The sequence below is a fragment of the Glandiceps talaboti genome, chromosome 14 (genome assembly GCF_964340395.1).
Source record: "Glandiceps talaboti chromosome 14, keGlaTala1.1, whole genome shotgun sequence".
NCBI classification, from domain to species: domain Eukaryota; kingdom Metazoa; phylum Hemichordata; class Enteropneusta; family Spengelidae; genus Glandiceps; species Glandiceps talaboti.
The window spans coordinates 3,087,536-3,104,428 of record NC_135562.1 but is presented as its reverse complement, the minus strand read 5'-3'; the positions used below and the strand labels follow the sequence as shown (position 1 = coordinate 3,104,428).

Here is a 16,893-nt window from a genome sequence, read left to right as displayed (position 1 = left end):
ATGCACCGGTCTACGATATCTTATATATTAGTATATTTTGACATATGGTGAAGAGCTTTGTCACACCTTTGGTGTTGATTCTGTTCCTTAGGTTTACTAGTAGTGACACCTGTTTGTTTGTATAAAGTTACTATACTGTGACAGACTGAACAGACCTTTGTACTCATGCCCTTATGTTTTCAAACACGCTTAGGTTATTAGGGCATGAACTGACCCAGTTCAACGCATGCAAGGCAACGGTTATAGAGTGGTGTCAACCCTGGGAGGCCACGTCACTGTATACCTCTGATCAGCTAAGTTACACAATTCATCAATTTTGCAGTACGTACCTAATCTACCGTCTAATATGTCAAGCCCCAAGTACATCCTAACTTATTTCAATATCCGTGCCAGGGCTGAGATTTCCAGGTTTGTATTAGCAGCTGCTGGTGTGGAGTATAAAGATATTCGGATAGTACGATCCGATTGGCCTTCTATTAAGAACTATGACAGTAAGTATATTATTCTGTTAGACCCTCGGATGGCCCGGGATGGGCGTTAAACACCCATAGACAGCTATATACGGGGAGGGTGGGCGCGAAAGAAGTGGCTTTTCAAAAACTTATTGGAGATAGGTGAAGCATGTTGAACTTGGACCCTGGAAATTTACAGCCAAACCATTAGATCGATGCATGTTATCCCGACGATAACATGGGGTGAAATGTTAAAATTTACATAAATGCGTACACCTATGCTGTTGACAATGCAGATACTGGTGATTGATGGGTAAAAACCCAGGTCATTGTGTCTGTGTCACCAGAATTTGACCTTTGACCCTCTCTCGATCATTTGTATGTCTAAGTACGTGCTGGGCAATTTTATACTGATTTACATAGATTTGATGTGTGATTTTTATAGTGCATTTAAGTGAACGACTTCGTACATATACCAAATAATTATACATGTAAGTTACTATATATTAAATTATTTATATACGTCGGGTGTTTTAAATTCCAGAATATCCATTTCTTCGCCTGCCCATTCTTGAAGTAGACGGAACTGTGATATCAGAAAGTAGAACTATTGCTCGTTACTTGGCTCAGAAACATGGTAAGACATTTACAATGATTTGATCAGTTTCCTTGTTTAATACAAAATAAATAGTGAAGATGGATAACTATTTGCAATCTGATTAAAATCTGATGTGGTGAATGTGAAAACAGTTTGATTTTTTTCATTTACCTCTGTTTCATTTCTTTATTGCCGTTTATTTTCGATGTACATGTAGTTCTTCCGGGATTGATCGCCGCCTCACCACGTGACCATTTATCTTTAAATATTCAATGAATACAAAGCTTTGTTATATAGATTTGTCTACTTGAAGAAACAGCGTGAAAGAATTTAGCCAGTGTCCATGTTTGTAACACAAAAATTGCAAATAGTAACTTAAAATGTGTCAAAGTTGTTGTAGTCAAGGAAGTAATTTGAAAACTAACTGGGTAAACGAAAGTAATTACACAAGTGAACTCTCATGATACACCTATTAATTGCTGTATATGATATTTCAATATATAGTGACAGACATACACAGACTGGACATGACATAGGGATTACACATGTGTATCCATTTTATTTACAAATCAATTCCACAAATTAAACTGTTTACACATTTCTCTTTTCTTATGTCATTTATTGAGTTACTGACTTGACTTTGTTGTATTACTTTTTTTTCCAAGGAGCGCAATATAATAATTCTATCTTATTTATTAAAAATACAAAAAACTTTGGATATCCCTCACTTCTCATTCATAGATCACTAGAATATTATGGTTTATTTTAATATATTTATTATAGTATAATAGTTAAAGGGTTGTTTTATTATGTTTGTGATTACATCTATGAGTGACAGAAAGTAATTGTATCTACCTTTAATTGAAGGTTTGTACGCAACAGATATATTAGACCAAGCTAGGATTGATATGATCACAGATGTGATGGAAGACGTGTATGCTAAACTACAACCAATTTATAGAGAAGATAAGTCAAAGACAAAAGAACTGATGGACCAAGCTTATGGTCAGTATTTCCCCAAATTACTGACTGGACTGGAAAAGTTATTAATAAAGAATAATGGTGGTGATGGATTCTTTGTGGGAGATACGGTAAGTATGGACGCGCGCGCGCGCGCGTGTGTGTCCGTGTGTGTATGTGTATGTGTGTGTGTGTGGGGGGGGGGGGGTAGGTAGGTAGGTAGGTAGGCAAGCAGGTACATGTATGCGTGTACGTACATGAATATATATACTCTACGTGTACATGTATTTCTGTCTGTCTGTCTGTCTGTCTGTCTGTCTGTCTGTCTGTCTGTCTGTCTGTCTGTCTGCATGCATGCGTGTGTGTATGTATGTATGTATGTATGTATGTATGTATGTATGTATGTATGTATGTATGTATGTATGTATGTATGTATGTATGTATGCATTGTCCATGTTAGCTACAACTATGTACATGTACACAGCTCTTCTGTAATGTTTGCACTTCTTATACACAGGTCACATTGGCAGACCTTGCGTATACAGCAATAAGTTACAATATGGTGAAATGGAAACCCGATGTGTTAGACGATTATCCAAAGCTGTCCGTTCTGAAGACGAAAGTCGAAGAATTACCTCGTATAGCTGAGTGGATGAAGAAAAGACCTGACACACTGTTTTAATAACTTATATATACACACCATTGATTTAGTATGCAAATTCTCTCATCACTTTGATAGACTGTTAACATTGTTTTACAACTTTAACCCGTATAGTGTATGGTTCATCCATGTTTGGGTACATCTCGATCTATTACAGTTTGTGACGCCATATTTAGAATGGAGATGTCGTAACTTCACAGGTTCAACCTAGTCCCTCATTGCATAATCAAACCTAAGATCCGCTGAACATCATCCTCACCCTCAATAATAAATTATATGAAAACGTCCCCCCCCCCGAAGATACGAAGACATGGAAACTCTTCCTTTTCATGTTTTACCACTGTCTTGTCTGATGTGCTTGTCAAAATTCTAAAATATTATTTTCTTGTATTTCATTCAAGACGACAAACATCAATATCACAGCTTAGAAGTGACGTCACCATTCAAATGTCAAGCCAGACTCTTTCGTCTTTCTTTCATACAGTTTTTCGAATTCATTGTTTTCAGCGACTGTAAAATGATTCTGCCAATCTCCAACGATATCTGTAATAAGAAAAATGCGGATAATATATTACGTAGATAGTTCACTGTAACACTATACTCTAATACACGTAATATAATTTTTTTTTTCTATTTGTTATTTATTTATGTCCCTCTATAGGTCCCATTAGCAGATCTTACTTTCACAGCAATTGCTTACAATATGTTGCTAGGGAAACCCAATGCGTTAGACCATTTTCCAAAGCTAGCTGCTCTGAAGAAGAAAATCGAAGGGTTACCTCGTATATCTGAATGGATGAAGAAAAGACCTGATACAATCGTTTAATTCAAAGGTCTCCTTATAATATTATGGGATAACATTCACAGGAATCTACTTTGAAATATATGCAAAGTATGATGCAATAAGCCTCGCATCAATATTTCTGTATGTTATTTCAATGAGAGAGAAAACTGTATCAGAGTGAATGTGCTAGACCAAATAAACGGCAGTTACAGAAAGAAATAGAAGTGAAGAACTGTTCTTTGTTGAGACTAAGAGATAGAGAGAGACAGAGACAGACAGACAGACAGACAGACAGACAGACAGACAGACAGACAGACAGACAGACAGACAGACAGACAGACTCAGTGTGTTTGTGAGCGTGAAAGATTGGGCATTGGAGGGAAAAGAGCGTGACAAAGAGGGAGGGAAGAAGAGACGATAACACATCTTGGGATGTACATACACGTTTCCATGACAATTGGATTTCATTCTGGCAATGTTGGGAGTTGTTACTGACTTCAAATTCTTACCTCTTTGGGTATTCTTTCGGCTACCATTTAGGTAACGATTTCGATTAACCTAAAAAAGGTAGTTGCGGTTGGTGAATCCTCGGTCAGCGAAATTCGAATGCATGGATTGTTTACAATTAGTACATGCACCGGTCTACTCTTAGTACATCTCGACATGGTGAAGAACTTTGTCCCACCGTTGGTGTTGCTCATGATCCTCAGGTTTACTAGTAATGACACCTGTTTATGTCTATAAAGTTACTACACTGTGACAGACTGAACAGACCCTTTGTACTCCTGTCCTTAGGTTTTGGACGGTGCCGTAAAAGAGGCTGTTGTTTGCGACAATGTTAGGTTAGGGCATGAATGAGAGCTGACCCAGTTCAACGTATAATGCAAGGCAACACTATTTAATAGAGTGGTGTCAACCCTGGGAGTCCACGTCACTGAACCCCTCTGATCAGCTAAGTTACACAATTCATCAACTTTGCAGTACGTACCTAATCTACCCTCTAACATGTCAAGTTCCACGTACATCCTAACTTATTTCAATGTCCGTGCTAAGGCTGAGATTTCCAGGTTTGTATTAGCAGCTGCCGGTGTAAAGTATAAAGATATTCGGATAGTACGATCCGATTGGCCTTCTATTAAGAACTATGACAGTAAGTACATATACATATTTTTTTTTAGATCCTCGGATGGGCCTGGGGGCGGGGGTGGGGCGTTTATTCCCATAGACGGCTATACGGGGGGCCGGAGGGTCAGCCCCAGGTCGGCGCGAAAGGCGAGGCGCGCGATAGAGGCAAGCCTGTCGAACTTTACCTTGGAATGTTTAGCCAAACTATTCGATCTATGCAGGTTATCCCGACGACAACACTGGGTGAAATGTTAAATTTCACATAAATGTGCCCTCCTATCAATGCAAGTACTGGTGATGGATGTGTAAAACCTTGGAGCAATTAGAAAGTAAAACCAAGGTCATTGTGTTTGTGTCACCAGAATTTGACCTTTGACCCTTTTTCTCATTAGAAAGTCCGTGCTGGGCAATTGCAATTTTATATTACCATGATACTTTTGACGGACGGTTTTTATAGTGCATTTAATGTAACGAATTCGTACATAAACATATACATGTACATGCACGTGACTATATATTAAAAGGTAAGGAATATAGTAAAAAGTAGACGAAATGTCGTATACGTGACGTCAGGGATGGACTGTAGACTGTCGGGAGGGGGGAGGGGATCTATGAGTCTGGACCAATGACGTCATTATAATCTATTAATTTTGTAGCCATATTAAATTGAATGGGTTTTTTAAATATTTAACATCAATGTAAAATTTAAAAAAAAATTCAGTTGCCGACTATTTTCGGATGTTTTAATTCCAGAATATCCATTTCTTCGCCTGCCTATTCTTGAAGTAGACGGAACTGTGATATCAGAAAGCAGAACTATTGCTCGTTACTTGGCTCAGAAACATGGTAAGACATTCGCAATGGTTTGATCAGTTTCCTTATTTAAAACAAAGCAAACAGTGAAGAAGGATGACTATTTGCAATCTGATTAAAATATGTTGTGTCATTCGTTTATTGGCAGTTTTTTTTCTATGTAGTTGTTCCGGGATTGATCGCCGCCTTCCCACGTGACCATTTATTTAAATATTTAATGAATACAAAACTTTGCTGTATTTGTCTACTTGAAGAAACAGCATGAAAGAACTTTGCCGATGTCCATGTTTTTAATACAAAAATTGCAAATAGGAACTTCAAAATGTGTAAAAGTTGTTATTCAATCAATCAATCAATCAATCAATCAATCAATCAATCAATCAATCAATCTTATGTAATTTATTGAGTTACAGAAACGGACTTGACTTTGTTGCGTTACTTTTTTTCCAAGGACCGTAATATAATAATTCTATCTTATTTATTAAGAATACAAAAAACTTTGGATATCCCTCGCTCCTTATTCATAGATCACTAGAATATTATGGTTTATTTTGATATATTTATTATAGTATAATATTTAAAGGTTTGTTTTATTATGTTTGTGATTACATCTATGAGTGACAGAAAGTAATTGTATCTGCCTTCAATTGCAGGTTTGTACGCAACAGATATATTAGACCAAGCTAGGATTGATATGATCACGGATGTGGTGGACGACGTGTATGCTAAACTACAACCAATTTATAGAGAAGATAAGTCAAAGACAAAAGAACTGATGGACCAAGCTTATGGTCAGGATTTCCCCAAATTACTGACTGGACTGGAAAAAGTATTAATAAAGAATAATGATGGTGATGGGTTCTTTGTGGGAGATACGGTAAGTATAGACGTGTGTGTGTGTGTGTGTCCGTGTGTGTGTGGGGGGGGGGGGGTAGGTAAGTAGGAAGGCAGGTAGGCAGGCAAGCAGGTACATGTATGCGTGTATGTACACGAATGTATATAATGTACATGTATTTCTGTCTGTCTGTCTGTCTGTCTGTCTGTCTGTCTGTCTGTCTATCTCTTTGTCTGTCCATGTATGTATGTATGTATGTATGTATGTATGTATGTATGTATGTATGTATGTATGTATGTATGTATGTATGTATGCATGTATGTATGTATGTATGTATGTATGTATGTATGTATGTATGTATGTATGTATGTATGTATGTATGTATTGTCCTTGTTAGCTACAACTACGTACATAGTTTTTCTGTAATGTTTGCACTTCTTATACACAGGTCACATTGGCAGACCTTGCGTATACAGCAATAAGTTACAATATGGTGAAATGGAAACCCGATGTGTTAGACGATTATCCAAAGCTGTCCGTTCTGAAGACGAAAGTCGAAGAATTACCTCGTATAGCTGAGTGGATGAAGAAAAGACCCGACACTGTATTTTAATAACTTATATATACACACACCATTGATTTAGTATGCAAATTCTCTCATCACTTTGATAGAGTGTTACAACAAATATATCAAATTGATATAATAAGCAGAAGTTATAATACATATTTTTCGTTCTTCTACAATTCTAATGTTGGTACAAATCTACATATAAATGATAACTTGAAGTAATAAACTGATTTTGTAATCCAGCAATTACGATTCCTGTTTTTCGGTTTTTTGGGTTTAATGTGCCAACCATATAAATGATTTCTTTTTTGTTCTCCATATTGTAAAATAAAAGAAAATGATAGATGTCATATCTTCACTTGTTTCACACTTTACGAGATGGGCTGCGTTATTGTGTCCTGGGTGCTTTGAATGTAGTTTTTTACCCCACAGTAGGTTTGCCTTTAATCCACATCCACCTTCTTTGAAGTGGTCGAAATTTCTGAAATTTATTATTTTACAACTTTAACCCGTATAGTGTATGGTTCATCCATGTTTGGGTACATCTAGATCTATTACAGTTTGTGACGCCATATTTAGAATGGAGATGTCGTAACTTCACAGGTTCAACCTAGTCCCTCATTGCATAATCAAACCTAAGATCCGCTGAACATCATCCTCACCCTCAATAATAAGTTATATGAAAACACCCCCCCCCCCCCCAGAAGATACGAAGACATGGACACTCTTCCTTTTCATGTTTTACCACTATCTTGTCTGATGTGCTTGTCAAAATTCTAAAATATTATTTTCTTGTATTTCATTCAAGACGACAAACATCAATATCACAGCTTAGAAGTGACGTCACCATTCAAATGTCAAGCCAGACTCTTTCATCTTTCTTTCATACAGTTTTTCGAATTCATCGTTTTCAGCGACTGTAAAATGATTTTGCCAATCTCCAACGATACCTGTAACAGGAAAAATGTGGATAATATATTAAGTAGATATTTCCAACATTTTTCTTATTCATTCAGCGAATGAACCATAAGCGTTATCACTGTGTATAGAGAAACTAAAGGTACAGGTACCTGTACATCTTAATTCAAAGAGAAAATGGTGACCAAGTGTAATAGTAACAATGGAAACGATGGATGATATCAATCACAAGTGCGCAGACGCATCACTGGGAAGTCACTTGTAGTCATATCCAAACCACCTATAGCCACATCCATATCCCCATGCTTTATTCTACTTTTGTTGCAATGGCGTAAATTACCTTTTCTCATGAAGGGCGCCCTCTTCACATCGAACATTACAGTCTCTAGTTCCATATTGACAGTTGTGTTTTTCTTCATATTCTTGAAGCTGCAAAATTCCAGGATTTTGTCCACTGTTTCCTCGGACAATTCCTTGTTGAGGAAAGAAGCCAACTGATACACCACTTCCCTTGGATCCTGAAACGGGTTGAAATTAACAGGTCATGTAGACGTTCCGATTCTTGATATATTCAGCTGTAGCCATACACTCGAACATGACTACAATAGGGAACTAGCAATCCAGACTGAGCATGCTCGGCCGCAAAGGACTATGGGATTATCTGAGGTTATCGTATTACCTAATCTGGAGCTACCGATAAAATAAACCTCCCACAATGGACGTCAGGGTGACTGAATGAATCATTTGTGGTTACAAACAATATAACAATATTGTTCATAATGCTAATTGATTAGCATTTATTATCAAATTTCCCATGACGCAACATTCAACATGGCGGGTTTGCATGTTCCCTATTGTTTAACAGACCTGTTGCCGGTTCCAAGATGCACTGCGCGTCTGAAACAACGTAGCCAAAGTCTTTATTTGAAACTCAATAAATTGGTGGAAACAATACTAAAATGAGTAGAAAGTTTGTTATGTGGGACATGCTGTTCACAATGTTTAATATTAAATTTTGAACATATTTCATTGACCAACAGCTATATAAGATTTAGTCAAACCTACCTTCTTCATGTTTTCATACGTCATAAAACATACATTGTCCTCGTCTTTGTGTTTACCCCATCCTATCACGTGATCAAACCAATCTCCATAAGGAACTGAGTAAAGAAATGAAAAACAAAGATACACGTAACTCTAATAAATTGACACTCGTGCGTGCGTGCGTGCAAACAAACAAACCCCACAAACAAGCAACAAACAAATGACTGTATTTCTAATAAGCTACTTTAATCAGTCTACTGTATTCATACAAACAGTCGTGACGTCAGATATTTACGTCGTTGATACTACACATATTGTAGGTGACGTCATATATTTATGTTGTTCACATTTATTACACATAGTGTAGATGATGTAAGATACTAATGATGCTTACACTACATATCTTCTATGTGACGTCAGATATTTATGATGATATGATTGGTTACGTTAGTTACTTACGTTTTTTATCCATGGCAATTTTGAAAAATTCCGACCATGGTTTGTCGTTGTAACCATGGAAATAATTATTGGTGTGGAAATAATAATAGGAAACCAATGTGTCCTTTGCGTTCCTAGCAACATAGACAATCTAAGGAAGAAGAAATATATACATGTACAATGGTTGTTTCACAGTAGATCTTCAAGGAAAACATGAAGTTATTATTACAAATAAAAATGAATATTAATTTCTTATCCATATGGTCTCTCCATGTAAAATAATTTCAATGAGAAATGACGGAGTAAAATTCACGACCAAGGAAGATATCTCGCAATATACATTAATGATATGATATAACTCACTTTACATTTCTTCTCCATTGCTTGCTTTGGAAAGAATTTGTATTGGAGATGAGACTTTATTATCCTGGGAGATGGCAATGTCTTAAGATATGATATCGCGTCGGAGGAAGCAAGGGCTCCGAGCTCAGGATATTCCTGCCATTCTAAATACTGTCGTACAAACTTAGGTACCAGCCATTTTCTTAGTTTTGACACCAGAGTCACCAACCATTTTACTCTGCAAGTGAAAATCAAATGTATCCACATAGTTCATGAATAATGGGGTAATCTGTTGACGAAGAATGAAGTATGTAGTCGAAAATTTCAGGTACCAATTGTCATGCTTGTGTTTGAAACAAAAGCTTATACATATAATGTAATACAATGGATTACCAACGCTTATGAACTTTAATGTTAACATAGAAATCTTATTTATGAATGTCCTAAATCAACCAATTATGAAGTCAATAATGTAGTAATTACAATCTATTTTCTACTGGTCCAGAACTTGTTGTTTTGAGTAGCAACTTCACGTGACACATCATACCCTAATCGCATCTTCAGGCTGACTGATGATCTGGTATCAGGTCGTTGGTAACTCGTGTAGTTGAATATTCGTTGGACACAACACATAGATAGTTGGAAATGAGAGTGAAGGAGGACATATATGTAAAACTGTAGACGCATTCTCGTACATAAAGAGAGAAAGACTGCGTCAGAACTTGGTGAGCGGGTACAACACTGTTGTTGGAAAACAGAAATCCTTGACAGATTTCATTATCACATGACAATTCACCTCTCCACGTGTCTGCCAACCACCTGTCCCGCATTCGTCAGTTACCCTGTAGAAGCGTCCAGGATAGGAGGGGAAACTGTCGCGGCGCAAAACAACTGTGAGTCCACTAGGATGGATCTGTTTACCTCACTAGAAAATTCCTGAATTTCGTCAATAAATTTGAAATATTATAACAGTTCACTTTGACGAAGGTACTAGGTGTGTTCTGATCAAAAGTACTAGAGTCAACCTTACACTAGAAATACATTACCATAGTAACTTGTTATATATAGTGCTAGTGCTAGTACTGTTGCCGTGATATTCTGTGGTCTCACGAGGGCATTCGCCCTAGTATCATTTATCATTGTAACATGATGCATGTTAGTGTAAAATATACAAGCTCCGAATTTACTAAGTTATGTTTACAAATTATTTTCAACATTGTAATACTACGATATTGATGAGCTTAATGTACAGAATAAAATGCTAGAATGTTGTACTATTATAGGTACGTACCGTTGGGCAAAGGACACAGCCAACTCTAAAACAGGTACCCTGGCCATTTGTACCATACTTAAGTTGTACTCAGTGTCTGCATTATTCATTATGAGAGAAACAAGTTCTATAGCCCATGTTGTACCTAGAGTTTACAAAAAGTTTCAAAACATACATGGAGACGCACAGTCTATACGTATTTACTCTAAAACTAAAATTAGACTGTGCGTCTCCATGTATGTATGTATGTATGTATGTATGTATGTATGTATGTATGTATGTATGTATGTATGTATGTATCTATGTATGTATGTATGTATGTATGTAGTGTGTGTGTGTGTGTATGTGTGTGCGTGCGTGCATGCATGCATGCATGCATACATGTATGTATGTGTGGGGGTGTGTGTGTGTCTGTCCGTCTTTCTGTCTGTCTGTCTGTCTGTCTGTCTGTCTGTCGATAGGTAGGTATAGGTAGGTAGGTAGGTAGGTATGCTTAAAAGATGAAAGAAAGTTATCATGAACTGCAGGAGCTATCGTTGTCTCTCTGTAAATATGTTTTTAAAAAAATTAAGATTCATGCATTGCCCCCTGTGTCAGTGAGATGTGTAATGCCATAGTACAATACGCAATTTGCTAATTGTGGAATGTTACCGACTGTTACTTATCATAACTGATACACATGTGTCTTATGCAAGATTCGTACAAAGTCCTTCCAATGCAACAACACCACTATGAGTGTGTATCTATCCGTTAAGTATGGTACTATGCACAGGTACTCGAATCAATGTGTAGAAAAAAATGTATTGTATATAAATAAGTCTTATTTACATACATATTTTTTTTTTAAATCATACACATTGATTCGAGTACCTGTGGTACAATGTCAGTGAATTGAAACTATAAAACAAAGTCAAACCTTTATTTTCAAGGGCCAAACGATGGTAGTGTTTAGTAAGCCCTATAAATGATAATCGTAGTAAAATACAAACTGTGGTATTCTTGACTTACCTGATTTTGGGTACGTCACCACAAATACGTCATCTTCCCTACACTCAAAGTTTCTTACTGCTTCCTTCACATCGTTTCGTACATAACCAGGAAATATGACGCCATCGCGACTAAACTGTCCCGGTAAATTCATAGGCGACCTTAGGGTTTCATCTGAACGTGACATTGTAGACAGAGAGACTGGAATGAACTAAAACAATATGTAAAAGAAACTACATAACAGTGGATGATCTTCGACCTTTGGTCTCTACGCGATTAACGGTACAACGGTTAGCCACAGGCATTTGTTTCCCGAGTTATGTCTCTGAATATTTCTATCAGAATACAATAAAATGTCAATAATATCATTGATTTTGACGTATTTAACCAATTATATACGAAAGGGGTAAAATTACACTTGTTTCTGTGATCGCGCAGGTCCACTCACCGTGAAAGAAGAAACAGAGTGTAATTTTACCCCTTTCATATATAGTGAGCTAAATACGTCAATATTAACGATATTATCGACATTTTATTGTATTCTAATTAAATAATCCAGAGACATAACTCGGGAAACAAATGCCTTTGCGGTTACCATACATTACCAGACATTATCTTTCTTTACATTGAATATCTTTTGTCGTTCATTAGTTTTATTATGTTATGTAATGCTTCTTTTAGATAGTTTATTAGTTGTTTTTTTTATCATTTTCCTTTTATGTTTTGTACCGTTAACAACTCCCCAGGGATTTGGTACGTGTACTCAAATAAAGGATGATGTAATAGAGTATTGAAGAAAGATTAGTCGTGAACTTTGACCTTTGGTCTTCGACGGCAAGTGTTATCTAATGGGCACCCTATTATATACACAATGTACCAGTCGTCTTTAAATGTATATGTATCATGTCGAGTGTGAGTGCCGTGTGTAAAGGGGGCATTCGCATTGAGATCAATACGAGCCAATAGGATAAAAAACTATTATTAAATGCTTATACTTAGGCCTCAAACCCGACCCCCCCCCCCTCGAACCCGACCCCCCCCCAAAAAAAAAAAAATTAAATTGTCAAATTAAATTGCTTCATGAACAAATCAATTTCAAATCTGTGTGGTAGTATCTAGTGCTATGAATACAAAGCCAGTATGTAGTAGTATGTAGTGCTATGAATACAAAGCCAGTATGTAGTAGTATGTAGTCCTATGAATATAAAGCTAGTATGTTGTAGTATGTAGTGCTATGGATACTTAGCCAGTATGTAGTAGTGTGTAGTGCTATGAATATAAAGCCAGTATGTAGTAGTATGTAGTGCTATGGATACTTAGCCAGTATGTAGTAGTATGTAGTGCTATGGATACTTAGCCAGTATGTAGTAGTATGTAGTGCTATGGATACTTAGCCAGTATGTAGTAGTATGTAGTGCTATGAATACAATGCCAGTATGTAGTAGTATGTAGTGTTATGAATACAATGCCAGTATGTAGTAGTATGTAGTGTTATGAATACAAAGCCAGTATGTAGTAGTATGTAGTACTTTGAATACATAGCCAGTATGTAGTAGTATGTAGTGTTATGAATACAATGCCAGTATGTAGTAGTATGTAGTGTTATGAATACAAAGCCAGTATGTAGTAGTATGTAGTGCTATGAATACAAAGCCAGTATGTAGTAGTATGTAGTGCTATGAATACAAAGCCAGTATGTAGTAGTATGTAGTGCTATGAATACAAAGCCAGTATGTAGTAGTATGTAGTGCTATGAATACAAAGCCAGTATGTAGTAGTATGTAGTGCTATGAATACAAAGCCAGTATGTAGTAGTATGTAGTGCTATGAATACAAAGCCAGTATGTAGTAGTATGTAGTGCTATGAATACAAAGCCAGTATGTAGTAGTATGTAGTGCTATGAATACAAAGCCAGTATGTAGTAGTATGTAGTGCTATGAATACAAAGCCAGTATGTAGTAGTATGTAGTGCTATGAATACAAAGCCAGTATGTAGTAGTATGTAGTGCTATGAATACAAAGCCAGTATGTAGTAGTATGTAGTGCTATGAATACAAAGCCAGTATGTAGTAGTATGTAGTGCTATGAATACAAAGCCAGTATGTAGTAGTATGTAGTGCTATGAATACAAAGCCAGTATGTAGTAGTATGTAGTGCTATGAATACAAAGCCAGTATGTAGTAGTGTGTAGTGCTATGAATACAAAGCCAGCATGAAGTAGTATGTAGTGCTATGAATACAAAGCCAGCATGAAGTAGTATGTAGTGCTATGAATACAAAGCCAGCATGAAGTAGTATGTAGTGCTATGAATACAAAGCCAGCATGAAGTAGTATGTAGTGCTATGAATACAAAGCCAGTATGTAGTAGTATGTAGTGCTATGAATACAAAGCCAGTATGTAGTAGTGTGTAGTGCTATGGATACAAAGCCAGTATGTAGTGAGGAAAAAATGGCTCTATTATTGACAATTTAGTACAAGTATTTTAGTGCCTGGCATGCACTTACAATGGTAAAAATGCTTCCATATCTCAAGTTGATGACATTTTTTAGAAATATTTGTAATTAGGGGTACAAAACAGATTTAATATTAAAAGTATAATTTATTTTGTAGCATTAAAACTAAAATGGCTCGTCCCCCCACCACCAGTAAAAGAATTTAGTTTCTCATCCTAAATTGAACTATTGATCTTACCCCTAACAATGTAGAATTTAATACAACAGCGATCAAGGGTTACCAAATTGAATTACCTAAGCTTGTATGCAAGGCCGGAGGGGAATAATTATCGTGTAATAATCGTGACGGAAAGCTAACAAATGATAGTTAATGAAAGAGATGGTGGCCTAGAACGCTATTTAGTTCGGTTTACAAAGAAAAACAACATCATATACACACATATATACACACACTATGATTATGTAAATAGCTCATCAATATTCATTAAATGTTTACTAAAACCTAATCACTTTTAGCCATATGTGCACCAAATTTCGTTTGGATCGAGCCAGCCGTGTTTGAGAAAATGATGACACAGACAAACAGACAGACAGCTAGACAGACAGACAGACAGACAGGCAGGCAGGCAGGCAGACAGACAGACAGACAGACAGACAGACAGACAGACAGACAGACAGACAGACAGACAGACAGACAGACAGACAGACAGAAACTTTTATCCCTAATACATAAATATCCTTACGGAAGGTAAAAAAAACGTTTTGGTTTTGAATTTTCTAAATGACCGACGATCTAAATTGTCTACAAAACAAACATTTCAGCAAATGTGATTTTTTGTATAACTTGCTTTTATAAATTGAGTGATCTATTTTGTCATTTTATCAGCACAGTCTCGTGAAAGCTTAAAATGAAAAGCCTGTTCATGTTTCCAGTGTATATTTACATTGTAGTGACTCACAAGGCTTAGATAACTCAATTCCATAATAATATGTGTACATATGAGTCTATAAAATTGATGGAATAAACACAGTCATTTACAGAATTACGTGGTATTCAAAGAATTAGCATTGCGTTAATACGATATATCCACGCCTAACAGCGAAATACGAAAAAATAACATCTTCTTGAATTGGGTATGGGTTTGCAATGGCCCCTATATTTCTATATATTGACATAGTATATCATATCATATTAAAATTCCCAAAAGAAAACAAAGTAATTAGAACAGAAATTTCAGTTCTGATGACCTACATAGTGATTAATTAACAGAATATGTTATTCCCTAGTCTATAAGCTGCTATCCGTGGCTTCGAATCCGAGTCAAGATTTCTCTCAAAGCCAAGAATATCCTCTAGTGTGCTAGGAGCTTCAAAGCCACGGATAGCCTCTAGTGTACTAGGAGATTCAAAGCCACGGATAGCCTCTAGTGTGCTAGGAGATTCAAAGCCACGGATAGCATCTAGACTGCAATTCAACAATACTTGCATAGTAGAGAGTGTTTGAATTTCAGTTAACTTGTCAACGTGATGCCAATTACCTTGTATAAATATTTTTGTGGAAAACGTTCACCATAAATTGTTCATCTACATAATCATATTCTCAAGGTTAGCACTACGTTTTGAACCAAGACAGTCAAAGCTTTCCGAAGGAGACGGAGAGAGAGAGAGAGAGAGAGAGAGAGAGAGAGAGAGAGAGAGAGAGAGAGAGAGAGAGAGAGAGAGAGAGAGAGAGAGAGAGAGAGAGAGAGAGAGAGAGAGAGAGAGAGATGAGCAGAGAGAGGAACAGGGACAGACAGACAGACAGACAGACAGACAGACAGACAGACAGATAGATAGACAGAGACTGACGGACAGAGACTGACGGACACATAGACAAAGACTGAATTGGACATTGCGTGATAGACAGACAGAAACAGAGAGAGAAGGAGAGAGATGAGAGACAAACAAAGAGAGAGAAAGACAGATCTAGAGAGTGTGTAAAGGCGCATGACTTGCAATTTGCAGACATTTGTAATAATAACTTTAGCTTAAAAGTTACTGACACGTGACAACACTTCTATTGAAAAGCTGTAGAATAGCAATATATTTCACCTCAGGGCATACGTAGAATCAATTACATTTACTTTGCGTACAGGAAATATAATATATTGAGCATTGGTAACGCATGCGTCACCGTGACTTGCCGAATGCTTTATTCGCTAACTAATGAGATGAAACGCCACACGCCATTTGTATCGACTCTATATAATTATTCAAGCTAATGGTGTTAAAGAAAAAAATAAGAGTAAACAGGCTAGAAAAATATAAAAGTGTGCGAGAGAGAGAGAGAGAGATAGAGAGAGAGACACACACACACACACAGATCTAGACAGACAGATAGACAGACAGACAGACAGACAGACAGACAGACAGACAGACAGACATACAGACAGACAGACAGACAGACAGACAGGCAGACAGATAGATAGATAGAGGAAGACAGAGACAGAGACATAGACCGAACCATAGAGACAGCGAGACATACATACATACATACATGCATGCATGCATGCATGCATGCATACATACATACATACATACATACATACATACGCACGCACGCACACACACATACATAACATACATACATGCATGCATGCATG

The 16,893-nt window shown here is 36.8% G+C and overlaps 3 protein-coding genes across 4 annotated transcripts; 2 read left to right on the top strand and 1 right to left on the bottom strand.

The window, feature by feature from the left end:
• Positions 1-229: 229 nt before the first annotated feature.
• On the top strand, positions 230-3,654 carry LOC144445656 (hematopoietic prostaglandin D synthase-like). Of its 2 annotated transcripts, XM_078135283.1 has the most exons (5): positions 230-491; positions 997-1,089; positions 1,918-2,141; positions 2,528-2,720; positions 3,333-3,654. In XM_078135283.1, exons 1-4 carry the CDS (start codon positions 347-349, stop codon positions 2,690-2,692), a joined length of 627 nt encoding a protein of 208 aa, XP_077991409.1. In that variant the 5' UTR covers positions 230-346; the 3' UTR covers positions 2,693-2,720; positions 3,333-3,654. The 2 variants fall into 2 exon arrangements, with proteins under 2 accessions (XP_077991409.1, XP_077991408.1); XM_078135282.1 differs by having other exon boundaries at positions 2,528-3,654.
• A 716-nt stretch (positions 3,655-4,370) lies between these two features.
• On the top strand, positions 4,371-6,910 carry LOC144446009 (hematopoietic prostaglandin D synthase-like). Its single transcript, XM_078135678.1, has 4 exons — positions 4,371-4,605; positions 5,334-5,426; positions 6,047-6,270; positions 6,677-6,910. Exons 1-4 carry the CDS (start codon positions 4,461-4,463, stop codon positions 6,839-6,841), a joined length of 627 nt encoding a protein of 208 aa, XP_077991804.1. The 5' UTR covers positions 4,371-4,460; the 3' UTR covers positions 6,842-6,910.
• A 707-nt stretch (positions 6,911-7,617) lies between these two features.
• On the bottom strand, positions 7,618-11,949 carry LOC144445920 (sulfotransferase 1B1-like). The gene is made up of 7 exons (XM_078135562.1): positions 11,817-11,949; positions 10,830-10,953; positions 9,560-9,776; positions 9,218-9,347; positions 8,780-8,874; positions 8,055-8,232; positions 7,618-7,746 (listed from the first exon to the last, which is right to left on the bottom strand). The coding sequence occupies exons 1-7, from the start codon at positions 11,947-11,949 to the stop codon at positions 7,640-7,642; spliced, it is 984 nt and encodes a 327-aa protein (XP_077991688.1). The 3' UTR covers positions 7,618-7,639.
• Positions 11,950-16,893: the final 4,944 nt, after the last annotated feature.

Bases quoted from the DNA above. Each gene is read 5' to 3' on its own strand.
- LOC144445656 (XM_078135283.1), top strand. From the start codon at position 347: ATGTCAAGCCCCAAGTACATCCTAACTTATTTCAATATCCGTGCCAGG. The intron at 492-996 runs GTAAGTATATTA...TTTAAATTCCAG, and splicing joins TTCTATTAAGAACTATGACA to AATATCCATTTCTTCGCCTG. The intron at 2,142-2,527 runs GTAAGTATGGAC...TCTTATACACAG, and splicing joins GATTCTTTGTGGGAGATACG to GTCACATTGGCAGACCTTGC.
- LOC144446009 (XM_078135678.1), top strand. From the start codon at position 4,461: ATGTCAAGTTCCACGTACATCCTAACTTATTTCAATGTCCGTGCTAAG. The intron at 4,606-5,333 runs GTAAGTACATAT...TTTTAATTCCAG, and splicing joins TTCTATTAAGAACTATGACA to AATATCCATTTCTTCGCCTG. The intron at 6,271-6,676 runs GTAAGTATAGAC...TCTTATACACAG, and splicing joins GGTTCTTTGTGGGAGATACG to GTCACATTGGCAGACCTTGC.
- LOC144445920 (XM_078135562.1), bottom strand. From the start codon at position 11,949: ATGAATTTACCGGGACAGTTTAGTCGCGATGGCGTCATATTTCCTGGT. The intron at 9,348-9,559 runs GTGAGTTATATC...CTTCTTCCTTAG, and splicing joins CAATGGAGAAGAAATGTAAA to ATTGTCTATGTTGCTAGGAA. The intron at 8,875-9,217 runs GTAAGTAACTAA...TTCTTTACTCAG, and splicing joins AATTGCCATGGATAAAAAAC to TTCCTTATGGAGATTGGTTT.